This window comes from Lethenteron reissneri, chromosome 37 (assembly GCF_015708825.2).
Source record: "Lethenteron reissneri isolate LAM-NWPU_2019-01 chromosome 37, ASM1570882v1, whole genome shotgun sequence".
Lineage (NCBI taxonomy): Eukaryota > Metazoa > Chordata > Hyperoartia > Petromyzontiformes > Petromyzontidae > Lethenteron > Lethenteron reissneri.
In genome coordinates, this window is record NC_083815.1 from 1,981,024 (window position 1) to 2,000,588 (window position 19,565).

Consider the following 19,565-nt stretch of genomic DNA (forward strand, 5'->3'; position numbering starts at 1 on the left):
GTCGAGGGGAGGCCCCGTACCGGTTCAAGAATTCGCCACTTTTTATTGTTCGTGAGCGGGAATCGAACTCGTTTCGCCGGGTTCGTAGGGCTTTGTGCCAACCGTTGTGCCACCGCTCCCCATACACGCACACACGCGCGCACCTGCGTCGCGCTCGTCACGTGTTACAGACGCAGCAGGCGACGCGTGCGTGCGTGGTGCGTGCGGAGTGTTTGTGGAGTGTCTGTGGAGTGTTTGTGGAGTGTCTGTGGAGTGTCTGTGGAGTGTTTGTGGAGTGTCTGTGGAGTGTCTGTGGAGTGTTTGTGGAGTGTTTGTGGAGTGTCTGTGGAGTGTTTGTGGAGTGTTTTTTGAGTGTCTGTGGGGTGCGTGCGGAGTGCGTGCGGAGTGCGTGCGCCATTCATCAACCCACAGTCGTTCACTGAATCACAGCGAAATACGAGAGTCGCGAGTTGATTCAAGAGCTGATTATTTCGCCATAAACCACACCAGAAATAACCATCGGCACTTGCCAAATATCAACACGACCGTAAACGATCTCTCACTTCCCGAGGACCAGGGGACGCGTAATTCATTAACACCTGTAAATTATTAACGTCAGGGCAGGAGGAGGAGAAGCAGAAGAAGAATCCACGTGTTTGTTTTTGTTTTGTTGGGGAAATGTTTGTGTGTGTGTGTGTTTACTGCGCCCTGAGATTCACACGCACGCGGCCAACACCTAACGCCGACGCGTGGTGGGTGGAGTGGGAGGAGTGGGTGCAGTGGTGGAGGGGGAAGACCCACCAACATGTTTGCGGCGATAAGAAAATAAATAACGACCGATTGGTGCGCCGCGCCGAGTCGCCCATTGTGAAAACGAATGCCGCTTGTTGCGCTGTCGAATTAAGAGTCCCCTCCGAACCGCCGTCTCTTGCAGATGCACCACCCCATTCAGATGAAGCCGGCCGACAGCGAAAAGTCAAGTGGTGAGTGACGCTGCTGCTGCCACTGCCGCTGCTTCCATTCACCGCAAACCTGCAGCGTGCCTTTGTTTTTGTGCGCGGTTTTCTTTTGCCTACGGGCAGAACGCGTGGATGGTTTGGGGAGTGGTGGCACCCCCCCCCCCCCAATACAACTGTTGCATCGCAAAGCAATCTCTGTCCGTACTCGTCGAGACTGAGAGAGATATCAATTATAGTGACATTCATAGAAACACGTGGAAGTGGCCGACGTTCGGTTTCACGGGACGGTTCGTGCATGTGGCTGTCACGTGAGCACCTCATGCACCCGGCATTGATTGCTGTGTAATTAAATATACCTACACAGGTTTACATCGAGATCCATTGATTAATGAGACCCCCGAACGCCTTCATAGATATTCATGAAATCGTAGAGATACCGTCAAAATAAGCACCTCATTGCTTTCGCGGAAATGTATTCGTTGAAGTTGCCCATATTCACTTCCATAGAAATCTGTTGACAATACACACACACACGTATATAAACACTGAAGCAATACCCATAGCATTGCAATGTTATCTCTGTCGCCTAATGCCTCTCTGGTGCCCGCGTTCGTGCAATCCAAATAAAGCGCCTGGCTGAGCGGGAGCTCGTCTCATTCGAGGGGCCTCGCTGACAATTAGTGCGGCGAACTCCGCTCCTAATGGACTCCTCGCGAAGTGAATGGGAGAGGTCGTTAAGACGCACGGAATTCGGCAACCAATCACTACCCCCGTCATTAACAACGGCCCTTGCAATGTATATGTGAATGTACAAATAAGTCGACGTTGTAGGCGACGGCCCTTCTCCACAGAGAGAGAGAGACACACACACACGGTAGGGAGATTGGCTGGCTTGTGCTAACCCTGTGGGGCAATGAGACAAATTGACATTTTTTTTGTTACTAACGATCAGCTTGTAATTGACATATGAACAGTTTTCCCATTAGCAGGCGACGGGCGGCACACAAACAAATGCCCTGCTTGCAGATCGTTTATTTTCCACACTCCCCCCCCCCCCTTCTTCGACACACATCGACAGGTCCCTCCCTCCCTCCTTGTTTCCTTGTTTTTTCGATCAGAAGAAAAAAAAGATGCTCGGTTATTCGGCACTTTGCTTCATTCTTCATGTCGGTTTCTTTGTTTTTTTATTTTTTTGCTATGGCCTTTCTTTTTTTTACAACTCTCCCTCCATCCATCCTCACTCCTCCCTCCCTCCATCTCTCCCTCCCTGCCTCCATCTCTCCCTCCCTGCCTCCATCTCTCCCTCCCTGCCTGCACCCCTCCTCCTCCCTCTCTGCCTCCATCTCTCCCCCCTCCCTCCCTGCACCTCTCCTCTCTCCATATCTCCCTCCCTGGCTCCATCTCTCCCACCCTGCACCCATCCTCCCTCCCTCCATCTATCCCTCCCTCCCTGCACCCCTCCTCCTCCTCTTCCCTCCCTGCCTCCATCTCTCCCTCCCTCCCTCCCTGCCTGCATTCCTCCTCACTCCTCCCTCCCCCTAATGCGAGTGGTCTCAATGAAGGTTTTTGTTGGGCGCGATGCAATAATCTCGAGCCATAATTCACCCTTAATGCACTGCTGGTGTGAACGCACTGCAGTGGCCAGTGGTTTATGGTCCTCGGGGAAGTGCGTGTAACACCACTACCACCTCGCCTGCACACGCCCACGATCAGACATCATTGGTCCTCGGAAGCTAAGCAGGCGTTGAGCCTGGTTCAGTGCTGTACTTGGATGGGAGATCATCTGAGAAGACCGGGCGTTCTCGGTTTGTGGATGAGCTGTGAGGTGGCCCGGTGAGATGGGAGTACGGACATCGATTGTTGAATCCATCTGTGCGGCTCTTGGGAGTGTTACTGCCTCATATTCAAAGTGTTAAGAGAAGCTTGGGTTAGGACACGGTTGCCAGATGGCCGATGGTACAGAATAATGATTGAGTGGCAGCCAAGGAGGAATTGCACACATCTGGGAGGTGCTGAGGTGGATTACTACATCGCAGGATCGCGAGAGATGTTAACGGAGTGGAGAGACCTTCATCCAGCAGTGGATGTATCATAGCCGACGATGATTGATGATGACGACTGCATGTGGGCTTCGTCATTAGCAGAGTAGGATGGACTAGCGCGAAGAGCTGTGAGCGGTGTGTGTGTGTGCGCGCGCGAGAGAGAGAGAAAGATGATCACAAAGTTTACAGTGGACACGGAGAGCAATGAGTGACCTTGGTTAAACTGTTTCCATCTAGCACGCTCCCACTGAAGTGTGATGCATGCGCTCCATTGGTGCTCCAAGGCTTTTATCTCTGCCTGGAAGAAGCCTTTTGTCTCGCGCCCCAAAACACCGCTAGTTCTGAGCACAATGTCGTCGTTGTTGTCACCGAAGAGGATTGCTTCCGCTACTGCAAGGGAACACATCTGTAAGTCCATGGCAGCTAGGTCTGACGAGGAGCGGGTTTTTTCATGCCTTCAATGCGCCACGGTGACTCGGAGATGTTAACTACCTCGCCTGGTATACAGGAGGTTGTGGGTTCCATCCCGACCCTGACGCCTGCTGCTGTATATTTGGAGTATGTGTGTGTGTCTCTCTCTCTCTCTTATCATCATCACGGTGGCTATTAGATGTTAACTCCCTCGCCTGGTATACAGGAGGTCGTGGGTTAAATTCAGACCCTGACGCCTGCTGCTTTATATTTGTGCATGTCTCTCTCCCCGTGGTCGAGTGGATTTTTCTCCGGGTCCTCTGGTTTTTCCCTCCACATTTAGAGACATGCATTTAGAGTATTTGTCTGTGATAAATTTACACGTGATAAGCCACTTCGTTGAGCTATCATTTGTGGCCATTTCGCTTCTCAAAAAGATATATATATAGCTCAGTGGGCCTTACCTGGTAAATAAAAAACAAAATAAAACATTGTTTAGTTTTGAGTCTTAGCAACGCCTTTATTTGAGAGCAGGTAGGATCTCGCTCAGACCGCAGACTGAACGAGTATATTTACAAATGCTTACATTGTAACGGCAAATAGGTTCATTTTCGTGACCAGTGTCACGATTCATCACTGAGCTTAGGAACAGATCACGCATATATCAAATGTGTGTCGTAAAGCCTCCGCCACCTCGCAACTGCCAGGTGATGCTGGTTGTTTGTAACTACCAGCAAATGTTTCGATTTAAAGCTTTCGTGACTGCAGGGATTCATCTTCTTGGTTCTTTCGGTAAAATATGCGTGTAGATCGTTCTAACATACCGAAATAAATACGAAATTAATACGAAAGCAAGACCTGATGGTTTCCTCCGATTGGTCATGCCCCTTCCCAAAATAAAAATATCTATCTATCACCTTTGAAATAAATATTACGTTAATATTTAATGACCACAATTAATTGTTATTTCTACAATTTACGTGATAAATGTTACATTAAACGTGTCCTCATTTAGATATTTTCAATTACGTTAATCACGTCGCTCCAATAATAATTAAACTTGCAAATGAGCGTCAGCCGCCCTCGTCGATGGGGAACGACGCTGGCAGTAGCGGCGTCAGCGTCGTGTTTCATTTCGGTGCCTCTACCCGAGCCGAGTGGAGCCCTGGGACGGTGCGATGGGCAGACGGGACATTTTCTTCCGCGAAAGACTCCAGAAAACAAAACAGACCCAAAAAAACACACACACGCGAAATGTCAAACCGCGTGAAATGTGGGGACAATTGCTTCATTGTTTATAAAAGTTGGAAAAAAAAATCTATGTACCCCAATGACTTCCATTGACTTGCACGTTCTATCTCTATATATGCTATTTTAGCTTCTATTTCAATGACACTCACAACCACTAACACAACAGCAATCCTCAGCGTAGCCATGCGAGCACAGCAAATGGAAATGTCTACGCCGCTGTGTGTAAGCGGTCGGAGTGGAATGAAAACCCTTTATTTAGATTTGATGCTAAAGCGCCGATTGGAACGGAGGCGCTCTCTCGTTTGAAACCGGCGAGCCGAGTTAGATTCCCGGGCACGGCTGACATCAGTGGCGTGAGATTGATAAGAGCCGGTCCTCCTCGGTCTTCCAACGTCACCAAGCCCACGCTGCCCAGGGTGGTGAAGTATGGTCAAAACAAGCGCAGAAACTGACGTGGATTGAGGAGGCCTTCATCCAGCAGTCATTTTACAAATGGGGCGGTGAAACTGATTGCTATATTCAAGCATGACGCGACTTTTCCCACCGTGTATTATCATTCGTTTTAAGTAGAATGTAACGCAGTGGCGCTCTCACAAAGCGGGCCACACACTTTTACGAAATTACGTTTAACGTTTTGTTTAACGCACGATGAAGACCTCAACTGCGGTGACTCACAATTCCCCATCGATGCGCGCCCGTTGCATTTCGTCTTTGTTTAGCATCTCTGTTTTTTTTTTCTCTTAAATCCCGCAACGCCGCGCGATGATCGTCAGCCGCTCGGTTTATTTCGGGCAAGGCCCGTTGAGCCGAGCAGCCCCACATACCACGGTAGAGAGAGAAGGGGGGGGGTAGGGTTTATTTATTTATTATATATCTTCTTTTTTTATCTCGAAATATTCTTGTAAAAAAATGCGCCTGCTTCCCCGGGTGACCTCCTCCACCTCCTTCACCACCTCCACCACCTCCACCACCTCCTTCACCTCCACCACCTCCACCACCTCCTCCTGCACCACCTCCTTCACCTTCACCACCTCCACCACCTCCACCACCTCCACCACCTCCTCCTGCACCGCGACTGCTGTTTGGCATTCGGCGTTCCACCGGCGGTCGCTGTCGCCGGCGGCTTCCCTGTCGGGGCCGGGGGGAGAGAGGGGGCTGGGGGCCGGGGGGAGAGAGGGGGCTGGGGGCTGGGGGGAGAGAGGGGGCTGGGGGCTGGGGGGAGAGAGCGGGCTGGGGGCTGGGGGGAGAGAGGGGGCTGGGGGCCGGGGGGAGAGAGGGGGTTGGGGCCTGGGGGGCCATCACGTGGCTGTGATGGCAGCCGTGGCTGCTCGCCTAATTTAAGTCGGGGGCACAACCTCATTCTCCAGGACGGTGAACACCGAACCTGAAATCCGCACCACCCCCCGCGTGATGTTTTGGTGTTGGTGGGGGTGGTGGTGTTGGTGGTTGTGTTTCTAGTGGTATTGATGATGTTGATGGTGATGCTGGTGGTGATATTGATGGTGGTGGTTGTGTTTTTGGTGGTGGTATTGATGATGTTGATAGTGATGCTGGTGGTTGTGTTTTTGGTGGTGTTAGTGTTTTTGATGATGTCGATGATGAGGTTTGCAGAGGTGGGGGGGCAGTGGTGCAGTGGTTGGCACATTACGAATCAGGCGAGTTCGAATCCCATTCACGGCTAACATCAGTGACAGATCCACGGGGGTGGTATTTTATTTGCATTTACCAGAGAACGTACATTGAATATGTTTTTTACTACTGTATATCTCTATTTAGAAAGCTTGATATTCCAGAACCACCTGTGCCTACTAAGGTCTACACATGATTATGGATATTAACGGTGACTCTGGTTCATTTTAATGTGCGCGGAATTACTCGGTGACTCCAATCTACCTTGAAAATACGACGTTTAGTCTCAATTGGCTCTCGCCCTGGTTTAAATAAAATTGATGAATGAACGAATGGTGATGAAAGGTGATAATGATATATAATAACCCTTGTAGAACGGTAGCACGATATAAAATACAATATAACAATTTAGCTCAAGATAATATCAGGTTTTTTATAAAGTTACTGACCTCCCTGTCGTCTTTACCTATTTATTACAATTCACAGCACCATTTTCAATCCACTGCTGGATGAAGGTAACCCAATGCCGTGGCTGGGAACCGAAGCATAGCGCAGTGTGCTAACCTCGGCGCTACTGCTCCACAAATTAGCACGGTTGGCTACGTACGGCGCGAAAGAAGTTCAACATGCAGTGCGTACATACAAAGCAGGACCCTCGTGAAAATGAGCCTCTGGACTCGGCGAGGATTTTCGCGACCATATGTGTTGCTGGTGCTAACAGCTGCTGCATTCCTATTTGGATTGGCCACTACGGTTTTAATAGTTTAGCCAACTTCACCCACACTTTAATTGTATGTTTAACTGTCATGCGTTGCTCGGTCACTACGGCAAGCCTCCGTGCTCGCTGACGTGTCCTCTGTCTTGTTTGACGTCCAACAGCTGTCCGCACGTGCAGTTCAGTTTCATGTATTAGGGATAACCATGTGAGCCATGCGGCGCTTGACTCGGGCGCAACCGCAACAAAACAAAAACATGAAAAAGAAACATCTTAAAGTGGCTACACGCAACAAAAAAATCGAGGAAAAAACTGTACGTGAAGTGTCCCACATCGAGACGGCCCACTCGTAATGAGATGCCATCGATAAACTATAAACTATTACACTTGTACAGCCGCCTCCTTGTCTCTACAAACACCCGCCTGTCAACCGCAACTCGTTTTCATCTCCGTGAGAATCGCGGACGAAGAAGCAGCAGCGGCAGCAGCAGCGGCGGCGGCGTTGGAACACCGCGTGTTTTAATGCGCCTCGGTTGTCCCACACCCCATCGGCTTTCGCGATCAGCAAAGGCGGCACCACGAGGCCCCCTGTAGTCGAATCCATGCCACTGCACGGGAGTTGAGGCTGCGGGAGGTTTCCCGTCTCAACACGAAGACAAAGACCCCCCCCCCCACCCCGTGGAGCCTTAACAGAGTATTGGGGCAAGCGCTGTTTGTGAGCAGCGCCTATGAAGGCAGGCACGGTTTTCCCACCTGATGATGATTGCTTGTGTTGCAATCGAAACGTCGTGATTTATTTTATTTCTAACTACGTGACTTTACCGAAAGAACCAAAGAGTTCGTTCGGACTTCTTTCGCACCGCACGCGAAGTTGCCGGATGCCGCTTGCACCACGCACACAACAACAACAACACAACAACAACACAACAACAACACAACAACAACAACACAACAACAAAAACCAAAAACGATTCGTCATTTCCGAATCGCAGCGGTGTGTGTGGTTCGTCCCAACGTCTGCGTCTCACAATACCCGAGGACTTGGCAGCAGCCCACCGACAGTAAACAACAACAACAACAACAACAATTATAATCAATCAGTGATACCCGTCCCAGGATAGGAGGAGCCAGCTGCAATTGAAATCAAGTCCTTAATGAAGAAGGAAAGTTATTCCATCGAGGAGCTTAAATGTGTCACCTTCGGGCGGGGCAGGGCACAGATGGCTTTGTGGTATTCTTCATGGTTGGTTAACTGCACGCGTTCCCGTGAGAATATTCATTAATTCCTCAAACTTCGAAGATTGACCGACCAGCCGACGTTTCTATCGACCCTTTCGCCTCTCCGCCGCCGTTCTAGTTTCAGTGAAACTACATTCGCTCGTGTGCTGTATTTTCCCTGTGCGCACAGGAGCTGAAGAGACTTACCGACAAAAAGACGCTTCAGCAAGATTAAATATAGTCAATTATACGTTCGCATCATCGTCTTGTGTCAATAAAGTAAACTTTGTGACATGGTTAAATGACCATTCGCCTAGAGGCTTTAACAATCTTGTTAGGAATGATTAATTTATAATTTTATAAAAACAGCCACGGTGATTCCACAGAGACGTGCAGAATTGAAATTCAGACTTTATTTGTTTTAGACCTCTGCCAATTTCATACATTACCTTTAGAGAACATTTCACTTTGCTCGTGATTTCAAGCAAAATACATGCTTTAAAGTGTTTTCGGTGCAACCAAAAGCTGTGCTAATTGGAAGGTAATCTGTGTCAACGTGGGTTAGGGTCAAAACCTGGTGACATTAACTCTTTTGTCACTGGCCAGTCTTGAGTTGCAGCTGCAGTTAAATCCAAACTGGTTTGTCGCGTGAAGATGTGTATGTGTCCATGGCTTGTCATTTGAAGCAATGGGAGTTGAAGCGGCCGGTTGACTCAAGTTGTCAGATCACTGAGCAGGCAATTGCTGTGATCCTGGGTTGGAATCCGGGTATCATCCGCCCGTGACTCAACCGGGGTCTCGAGTGCAACGAGGTGATGGTTGTCGTCGCCGTTAGAGTCTTTGTTAGGTTGAACACCCTCAACCAAAGACGCTTCGAGTATCGCGTTGGCCTGAGTAGCTCTCATATAGCAGATATGGGCACCCACATCAGGCAGGTCTGATATGTTAACTACCACAACGACCCTGACGCCTGCTGCTGTATATTTGGAATTTGCGTGTCTCTCTCCCCGCGGTCTCATGGATTTTTCTCCGTGTCCTCCGTTTTTTTCCCCTCCACATTTTGAATGAACGTGTCACGCATTTAGAATATTTGGCTGCTGTGAATGTCCACATGTCGATACGCTGCTTCGTCGAGCTGTCATCTGTGATAGCCAGGTCACTTCTGGAGAAAAACGAGATACATCGCTCAGTGGGCCTCATCTGGTCAAATAAAAGTAACTAGTTTATAGTTTAGATTTACTCAGCAATCGATCGGCGTTCCCTTCACCGTGCCCGCATCTGGGTCCCCCCCCCCCCCCCGTCAAACGAACTAAACTCGACCCTTCGGCTGTCGCGCAGTGGAGGAGCGGAAACTCTTCATCGGCATGATCTCGAAGAAGTGCAGCGAGAACGACATCCGCGCCATGTTCTCCCCCTTCGGCCAGATGGAGGAGTGCCGCGTGCTGCGCGGGCCAGACGGACAGAGCAAAGGTGGGCTGACGTCATCATCGTCGTCACAGTCGTCATCATCGTCGTCACAGTCGTCATCATCCTCGTCACAGACGTCATCATCATCGTCACTGACGTCATCAGCCTCGTCACACGTCATCATCGTCGTCACTGACGTCATCATCGTCGTCACTGACGTCATCAGCCTCGTCACAGATGTCATCAGCCTCGTCACTGATGTCATCATCGTCACTGACGTCATCAGCCTCGTCACAGACGTCATCAGCCTCGTCACAGTCGTCATCAGCCTCGTCATAGACGTCATCATCGTCACTGACGTCATCATCGTCGTCACTGACGTCATCATCGTCGTCACTGACGTCATCAGCCTCGTCACAGTCGTCATCAGCCTCGTCACAGACGTCATCATCGTCACTGACGTCATCATCGTCGTCACTGACGTCATCATCGTCGTCACTGACGTCATTAGCCTCGTCACAGTCGTCATCAGCCTCGTCACAGACGTCATCATCGTCACTGACGTCATCATCGTCGTCACTGACGTCATCATCGTCGTCACTGACGTCATCAGTCTCGTCACAGTCGTCATCAGCCTCGTCACAGACGTCATCATCGTCACTGACGTCATGATCGTCGTCACAGACGTCATCATCGTCGTCACTGATGTCATCAGCCTCGTCACAGACGTCATCAGCCTCGTCACAGACGTCATCGTCGTCACTGACGTCATCAGCCTCGTCAAAGACGTCGAATTCATCTTCGGCATCATCGAACGTCAGTTTTTTCTTTATTGTCGAAGTCGTCATCGTGGTCATCGTCGCAGTCGAGCTCGACGCAGAATCAAAGCCACGCAGTAGTCGCACAAATTTCCTCGATGCTTTTATTATTGTCGCTTCATTTTGTTGAAATTACCCGTTGTTGTTGTTGTTGTTTTCATCTTCCTCCTCCCTCCACCTCGTCCCCGTCCAGGCTGCGCGTTCATCACTTACACGGCGCGTGCGATGGCACAGAACGCCATCAAGGGCATGCACCAGTCGCAGACCATGGAGGTGAGTGCGTCGGTGCGTCCTCACCACCCCTCCCCACTTCCGTCCCACCACGCATGTGGTTAATGCAGACATCATTCCTTGCAAAACGTTTCTGTTCGGTGTTTGAACATCTTAATACGACTGTTTTGTTGCCAGAAACGGTAAAACCCGATTCTTATACTGTGCACGGTCGTGTCTAGAACAATCCCGTATCTGTCACCTCGATGTAACATATTTATTTGGCAAAAAAATGTTGTTGAACGCATCCCGTCAACCACACGGCCTTCTATGATTGCGGGGATTTGAGCAGAATTGGTTCAATACACGCAGAGTCCCTGGACCGGTTTCGACACACACTGTGTCTCATCAGCGAAGTTTGGTTATTTTTAATCAATGCTTCGTGAAACTGCCACGTGTTAAGGGCAAGGATCCCCTCCTCTATGTAACGCATGGGTCCTAGTGTTTTATCATCAGAGCGTGCTTGACGGACATCACACGTGGTGAGAGAGTGGGGATGCATGTGGGTGACGTGGCATCTTGCAGATGCGGATACCTGATGCACGAATGGACTTGTGAAAAACTGTCCAGCGTGCGACTGGGGTCGTTCAGAACAGACCGTACGACGTATAATGACGCAATGCCCGATCCGCAAATACGAGGGTGACATCACAGCCATACACTCCGCTACTGCTCCTGCTAACGTGATTATCTGCTTTGAAATTGTAGTTGTGGCTCTGCATCTACATCAGCTGTACAAAAGAAGAATAGGTCCGTTTGGTTCCTGGCTCGGCTTGGCAAAATGCCAATGGAAAACCACCCCGTACCGTGATGGCCCTGCGCTGGCTCGGCCCGGATGTGGCAGTGGAAAAAGGGGGAATCGGTCTCACGTCACTCCCCCTCCCCCCGCCTCCCCAGGGCTGCGCGGCCCCACTCGTGGTGAAGTTTGCCGATACGCAGAAGGACAAGGAGCAGAAGAGGCTGCAGCAGCAGCTGGCGCACATGCAGCAGCTGGGCGCCGCAGCCGGGTGGGGCGGTCTGGCCGGGCTGTCCACCATCGGGCCGCACTACCTCGCTGTGAGTACTCACAACGCTCGCCCCCTGACCCCAACCCTCTGACCCTAATCTCACCCTAGCCCACCACGGCTGCACTCTCTCACACGTGGGCACACACACAGTGGGTGCACCGATAGGGGAAGCGCGCTTGACATTGGCCCCGGCGCGAGGAATGAAATGGGGCCTCTTCCCTCGGTGCAACATCACCGCCTCCACACTCCTCGCGTCTCCCGCGTGACGACGGCGCGTTTCACGCGATGTGGTTCCGAGGCGTCTTGCGCACCGATTGCACAAGACACCGCGGTCGCCCGACACCGCCGTCCATCGGCACCGCAGTCACACGGCACCGCAGAGCTGCAGAGCTTGACATCGCCACCCCTTGCGAGTTCTCGCGATCTGCCGCACCTCTCGGCAAATGCGTGCGTTGCCTAACGCTGGCACTGCCAGGGTCCCCAGCCAACTGCCAGTGCTCGCCCCTCCCTCCCCCACCCCTTCCCTGCCTTCCTTCCCCCCCATTTCATAGCCTGGCAGGCTTGACCTCTCTGCCTTGACCCCTCAGCCTTGACCCCTCTGCCTTGACCCCTCTGCCTTGACCCCTCAGCCTTGACCCCTCTGCCTTGACCCCTCTGCCTTGACCCCTCTGTCTTGACCCCTTAGCCTTGACCCCTCTGCCTTGACCCCTCCACCTTGACCCCTCCGCCTTGACCCCTCTGCCTTGACCCTCTCAGCCTTGACCCCTCTGCCTTGACCCCTTAGCCTTGACCCCTCAGCCTTGACCCCTCCACCTTGACCCCTCTGCCTTGACCCCTCCACCTTGACCCCTCAGCCTTGACCCCTCTGTCTTGACCTCTCTGTCTTGACCTCTTAGCCTTGACCCCTCCGCCTTGACCCCTTTAGCCTGTGGGTCCCGGTGCAGGTGCACCGCCTGTACACTCCATAGGGTGCCACTGTGGCGAGATGTTAACTACCTCGCCTGGTATACAGGAGGTCGTGGGTTCAATCCCGACCCTGTCGCCTGCTGTTGTATATATTTAGTGTTTGCGTGTCTCTCTCCCCGTGGTTGCATGGATTTTACTCCGGGTCCTCTGGTTTTTTTCCCTTCCACATTTAGAATCAACGTGCGTTCAGAGTCTTCGGCTGCTAGAAATGTCCACGCCTACAAGCCACTTCGTTGAGATACCGTTTGTGGCCAGGTCGCTTCTGAGAAAGATGTGCATAGCTCAGTGGGCTTTGCCTAGAAAAAATTAACCCGTAAAAACAAAGTTTTTCACTATAAATCCTTTATATGCAATTGGTAATTACATATTAAAATTTTCTTCCCTAAACAGTGTAAAATTTTGGAAAAAAATTTTCACGAACATTAATTGTCACGCACAACGAGTCTGTGTGCAAAATGTCAGCTCGATTGGATCACGGGAAGTGGATTAAGAAACGACCGAAAGATTTGCACGGTCGTAAGCAAGCAAGCAAGCACGCAAGCAAGTGAACTTAATATAAAGGATTTTAAAATAAATCGCATTCGTAGATCGTAGCTATTCCACTGGGGCGTACACAACATGAATGGCGTGCACTCAATTCAGTGACAGCCGCTAAGTGTCATATGTATGTACGTATGTAGAACTTCTTTTGCACCGTATGTCGCCAACCATGCTAATCCGCGGTGCGGGCAAAGGACAACAAACTAAACACAAACAGAAATAATGACGTGCTCCCACAACCTGTGCCGGGCTAGGTGCCGATTGCACCCAAGTAAGGAATCTGAATAACTTGTTGAAAGCTGATGTTGGTCGGCACCTGTGCCAGGCTAGGTGCCAAGCACATCAGCTGTCAACAAGTGATTGGGTTGTTAAATTCGGAGGTTTGCGAAGGCGTGCGAGTGCACTTGACCGATTTTCATGAACTAGAGGTGAACATATTCTTGGTTCTTTCGGTAAAGTCACGTAGAAGGGAAATAATAAAATAATATAAACATATTGTTTTATGTTTCGGCTGCTATAACATAGTGTTTTATATTTATATTATTTTATTATTTCCCTTCTACGTGACTTTACCGAAAGAACCAAGAATAAGAATCCCTGCAGTCACGAAAGCTTTAAATCAAAATTTAGCGGTGAACACTTAAATCGCATTTCTTATTGAATTCGCTTAATTCATTCGTTTTCTCGCTTTTAATTCAATCCTGTTTTAGATGTGACCGTTGAGTTTGATCTCTCGCGCTTTATTACGTTACGTTTTTATTTAATTTGCTTTGCTATTTAAAATAAAACTAATGCGCTCGCGTTATTAATTGTTTTGCCTGTGCTCGTTAGAGCCAGATGTCCCTTCTCACTTAAAACTTTTCATCCAAATGGGCTCCCCACCTTGTTATAAATAAATAATAATATTATTATAGCTGCACTTTGAGGTGAAGTGAAGTGGATGAAGGCTCGCTGGCTGAGGTCATGCAACAGACGAGGGTTTTAAATGATAAAAAGAACACGGAGATCATTGGCAGGTACCACTGATTAGCACAGCTGGCTACGTACGGCGCGAAAGAAGTTCATACATTTTTATTTAAAGCTTTCGTGACTGCAGGGATTCATATTCTTGGTTCTTTCGGTAAAGTCACGTAGAAGGGAAAAACAATAAAATAATAAAAATATAAAACAATAAAAAAATAATTCAAATTTTCTTGCTGTGAATTTCACATCTGATGATGTTTGCTTGTGTTGCAGTCGAAACGTCGTGATAATTTTTTATTGTTTCATATATTTTTTATTTTTTTATTTCCCTTCTACGTGACTTTACCGAAAGAACCAAGAATATAAGTTCATACATACTAAACTAAACTATTTTTATCTTACCAGGTCAGGACAACTGAGCTGTATAGCTCTTTTTCAGAAGGGACCTGGCAAAAAGTGATAACTCAACGAAGTGGCTTATCATCGTGTGAAAGTTTATAGCAGCTAAATACTCTAAATAAACGCATGCTGATTCTAAATGTGGAGGGGCAAACAGGAGGACCCTTAGAAAAATCCAGGTGACTACAGGGAGAACATGAAAACTCGGATTATCTAGCAGGCGTCAGGGTCGGGATCGAACCCACGACCTCCTGCATACCAGGCGAGGGAGTTAACATCTCGCCGGCCTGAACACTCACAGCTATCCTCCCGGCAGTCAGGCCAATGCTGCCAGCGATCACCCAGCAAATCGGAAAGGAGCGTTGTGCGGCAGAACGATCGTTGCGATTGCATCGCAAGACACGGCTCTTCACTGGGCTTGCTTCCGCAAACATCTTCTTCGCCATTCACTGCGCTAATAATGACACCCCACTGTTGATTAATTGTCAAATATCGCGACTATTTCGTAACCATTGTGTATTTTTTTGTTGAAATGTGTTGATACGTCATCCCGCAAATGACTATAGAATCAAACAAATTACATATACAAAATGTCAGTTTTTATTGGTAAGTGCACGATCTGACCTAGAGCTGGATTTGTTTTTATCATGGAGCAGTTGGTCAGCCATCATTGCTCGTGAGAGACACTTATGGACCGACGGCTGAATTCCAATATAATATTTTAATGAAATTGTCACCGTTTTTCTACCGATATTCATCGAACCACATTTGTTGTCCTCGTAATAATCGCCATGCAGGACCGCTATCGATGTGTCGGAAACAAACGTATCGATCGCTAACTCTAGAAATAAAAGTAGGTGATCGGTCAACCCGCGTCATCCACGGTCGCCTTCCTGGGCACGCACCGTGAAAACAAACAACAACAACAACATCCTCGATCGCCATAAATTCCAGCCTTCATTCTCCATCAGCCGCCGTGATCAATCAACGGTGCCGTGCCTCATCCTCGTCGCGACGAGACGATGTCGGAATCCCGGTGGAACACGCCGCGCGTCGTGCCCGCGTGCGTACGATGAACTTCTTACGCATCGTGCGAAAGAACGGCAAGCCCTGCCGTGGCACCGTCCGTTATGGGGGGGGGGGGGGGGGTGAGGGGGTTTGTCGACACTTCATCACGAAACACAGAAACGGCGCGTTGCCCCCGCGCGCGTTCGGCAACTCGTTAACTCATTTTTATTTGACGTCTTTCTGCATTCGCCGTCCACTCCGGAGAGCTGCACCTCGTGTTTGATATGTAGGTTGTTGTTGTTGTTGATTCGGCTCTTTTTCACCTTGCGTATTTATTAGATTTTTTTGTGTGTGGGGGGGGGGGGGGGAGGAGAGGTTGCATGACAAAGTGGCGATAACAAAAAAAAATTCCGGTGGAGAGTAAATCGATGGAACCGGTGAGAGATTGGTTATAACCCTGTCACTAACCTCTCAGCCGGAGGTAAAAGGGCATCTCGACCCAGACTTATCTCCTCCCCTGTCAGGCAGCCGGCGATGTTAGAGCGGCGGGGAGATTTGCGTGGGCTTTGTTCACACACCCATGGGCGCTGTCAGGAATTATACATTTCTCTGGGAACTCAATTGCTCTGTGATTGAATGCCCGGCGCGTTGTTAGCTCGGGGAATGGGGGGGGGGAAACAAAAATCTCTCCCGAAAGCCTCGAGTCGTGCGCTGTCCACAGCGGTGGAGGCGAGCCGTAAGCAACGCGAGCCAAAGCTTAGGGCCCCAAATAGCTCAGGGAACAGGAGCGGACCAAACACTGTTCCGAGCTTGAAGTCATATCCCAATTGCCGTGAACTTGAGGAAAAATACCTCGCCGTTCTAATAACACTCTTCAAATAATGCTGATGGGAAGTAGTCTCTTCGTTTAATTATTTCCGCACGCAACTGTGATGTAATTCATCGATCTAGCTTGTCCAGGCAGTATGTGTTTTTTTGTAGTCGGGTGACACACCTGATACTGATACTATCGGTTTCGGGCCCCAAATAGACTGGCACCACCACTGGGTGTATGTAGGCACGTGTTCCATATTTATTTATCATTTATTTGCCGAATAAAGCCTCGCTGAGTCTCAACACTCCTTCTCAAGAGGGTCCTGCTCAGTTTTGCAGTCTGGGGCAATGCGTTTGTCCAATTGAGAACACTGTGGGTAATTTTTGAAATCTGGTATATTTGGACCATGCAGCAGGCATACATACACACGCACACCTCACATATATACGTGTGAGGTGTACGTGTGAATTTCATTTGAGTGGAATGTGGCTATTTAATTCCCCGTGTGTTATATAATTTATATTCGTCTCATTATTTGTCCATGTCTCCTTTGATTTATCTGCTTATTTTGACTGCGGCTCTGTAACAGCGTGTATCCACAGGCGGGGTCAAAATCATCAACAAATAATCATCATGTTCCCTGCCTGTAAACCTAAATTAGATATTCGAAAATTAGCCACAACTAAATGACAACGGGAAATAAAAAAAAAAACAACCTGTCAAAACTTCACTACATGTGTTTGTGTGGAGAGAAAAAACAACCTACGTGTTTGTCTTCTTGGTTCTTTCGGTAAAGTCACGTAGAAGGGAAATAATAAAATAATAAAAATAAAACATAATAAAATAATTCTCACGACGTTTCGGCCACAACGCAAGCAGCCGTCCTCAGGTGAGGACGGCTCATTCAGACACTGTCTTTCCGACAGACCTGTTCTTCACCTGAGGACGGCTGCTTGCGTTGTGGCCGAAACGTCGTGAGAATTATTTGATTGTTTTAGTTTTATTATTTTATTATTTCCCTTCTACCTGACTTTACCGAAAGAACCAAGAAGATGAATCCCTGCAGTCACGAAAGCTTTAAATCTACGTGTTTGTGTTTGCCAAAGGACCATGCCTTGGCAGTGACATCATCATTTGGCGACAACAAAGAAAATCTGAATCGAATGAAATTGCATTGGGTTCAGGTTGGCGGATGGTACAGGGGGTCAGATCACTCTGAGCCAGGGCCCTGCTGAGATCAAGTCTGGGTTTGGGCCAATGCAGAATAAACTGCGTTCCCGGGAGTCGTGAGTTTATGGCCTCGGTCCAGTCACCAAATTATTGCACGCATAAAGCATTTCACCATCCCATAAAAATTCAGCTTTTCTTTTAGTGTGGCCAAAATCTCACCTCTGAGAATGTTTAAATTTTTATCCGCAACGCATGCGGGAAAGTGCAGCTGCAGTGTGCGGTGGATCAGAGGTCGCTTGAAGGCACCTAAGAAGTGGTTCTGCAATGTCTCCTTCCGTGCGCCGTTCTCTTACACGGGTTAATCTGCTGCTCTCTGAGAGTTACAAATTAGCACTCGTCATTAGACGTGACCGAGATAGCAGTTTTCAGAAAAAATCATGCGAAAACAGCACGTGCACTTGAGCCGTGGATTCTGCTGCACCACAGGAACCTGAGTGATGGCAACAGCAGCAGCTTGCGAGTCAGGCCTTCATCCGGGAGTGCAATGACCGTGTCTGACGATGATGACAACTGGAGTTACATCGGGGGGAGGGGGGGGGGGCCGTCAGCTTTAGATCCACGTGGCGCTCGCCACGGCTCCGGGGAAAGGGGGGGGGGCTTGGGGCTCTGTTCAACATCAAAAGACAACAGCAGTATCGCTCCCTCCATCTCCTATCTGCGTCCTCACTCTTCAGGGGAGAATAAGAGGCGCCGCTGATAGCGACGGTCTTTTTGTGGGGGGGGGGGGGGGGCGCCCGTCGGATTAGAGATGTGTCGAGCTGCCCCTCGTGGCTGTGTGGGCCCCTTCATTTCTTGCAGCCCCCCCCACACATCACCGCTCCCCCCACCTCCCCGCCAACACCCCCACGCGTGTACACGTGTCAGGATAAACGTCCTCTCAAAAGATTGAGCCCTTCCGCCCGGAGTCACGCGAGCTCCGCCGACGCGCGCTCGGGACGGGAGCGCGGATTCCGAGATCAATTGCGGGCCACGTTTTGCATCAGATTATTCCTCAGCTGGAAGGCCGTAGCAGTGGGTAGTAGCGACGGGAGCGCGCCGTGCAAGCGGGGAGCGGTTCCTAGCGTGCCGCTGACAGGCCACCACAACAGCGCGCACTCGTTGGCATGACAGACCAGCAATGACCTCTCTCCCTCGGGGGTTGCCACCTGTCCAGGTGGCGACCCAGAATCGTTCTCTAGTCTGTAAGTCTTCGTGGAACTTTTATTTTTCGATTTGGAACTTGCAGGTTTTCCCCTCTACTTCTCGTATTCGCGAGATATTCTTCTTCCCTGTGATATGTCCTGGTGTTGTGAAACCTCAGAGGTGGCAACCCTGAGGTTCAGTGACTTCTCGATTTACGCTGCGAATGTTGATGCAGGCACGATGCCCCGAGTACAGGAGTGAGGAGGTTCAGGCCCACGGGGTCAGATACAACTTGAAACGGCGTTGCATGCAGCCCACGGCTACATGAGGCCGACCACTACGAAGCGATGTTCATCTGTCATTACAACCATCTTGGCAGCGTCAATCTGCTACTGGAGGGGAATGTCTTCATCCCGGCTGTGAAAGCGCCACGCTCGGTCACTTCTGCCAGGGCCTCTTTCAGCTCGATGGGCGCGCTCGTTATTTTATTACATTTCATCATCACCACGCTCCAGGGGTAGATGGTCCGTAAGTGTCCACTGCACATTTCGTCATTTGTTACCACTTTCCAAGGTGCTCAAGTAGTTCCACACCCTGCTGGAACCAATCTATTGCGATGTCGTCTCCGTTAGGTCTTCCTCTCTTTCCGGTTCCTTCCATGAATCCGAACAACACGCTTTGACTGTTCCTGTTGTTGTTGTCCAGCCTACGACATGTGCGTCCAAATTATGGCAGTTCCCTTCTCATCGCTACATTTGCTCATTTATAATCGCAATTCTAAGAATTATAGTACATGACTATTTGGATAACAAAAATA

At 49.6% G+C, this 19,565-nt stretch overlaps 1 protein-coding gene across 5 annotated transcripts in view; it reads left to right on the forward strand.

Annotated features, from left to right (window-relative positions):
• Positions 1-19,565, forward strand: part of LOC133351378 (CUGBP Elav-like family member 1) — a 259,928-nt gene that overhangs the window by 230,988 nt on the left and 9,375 nt on the right. For all 5 annotated transcript variants that reach the window (XM_061566525.1, XM_061566527.1, XM_061566528.1 and 2 more), the window contains exons 6-9: positions 914-962; positions 9,543-9,674; positions 10,623-10,702; positions 11,597-11,755. In XM_061566525.1, coding sequence (XP_061422509.1) covers positions 914-962; positions 9,543-9,674; positions 10,623-10,702; positions 11,597-11,755 — 420 coding nt within the window. The remainder of the gene's footprint in view (positions 1-913; positions 963-9,542; positions 9,675-10,622; positions 10,703-11,596; positions 11,756-19,565) is intronic.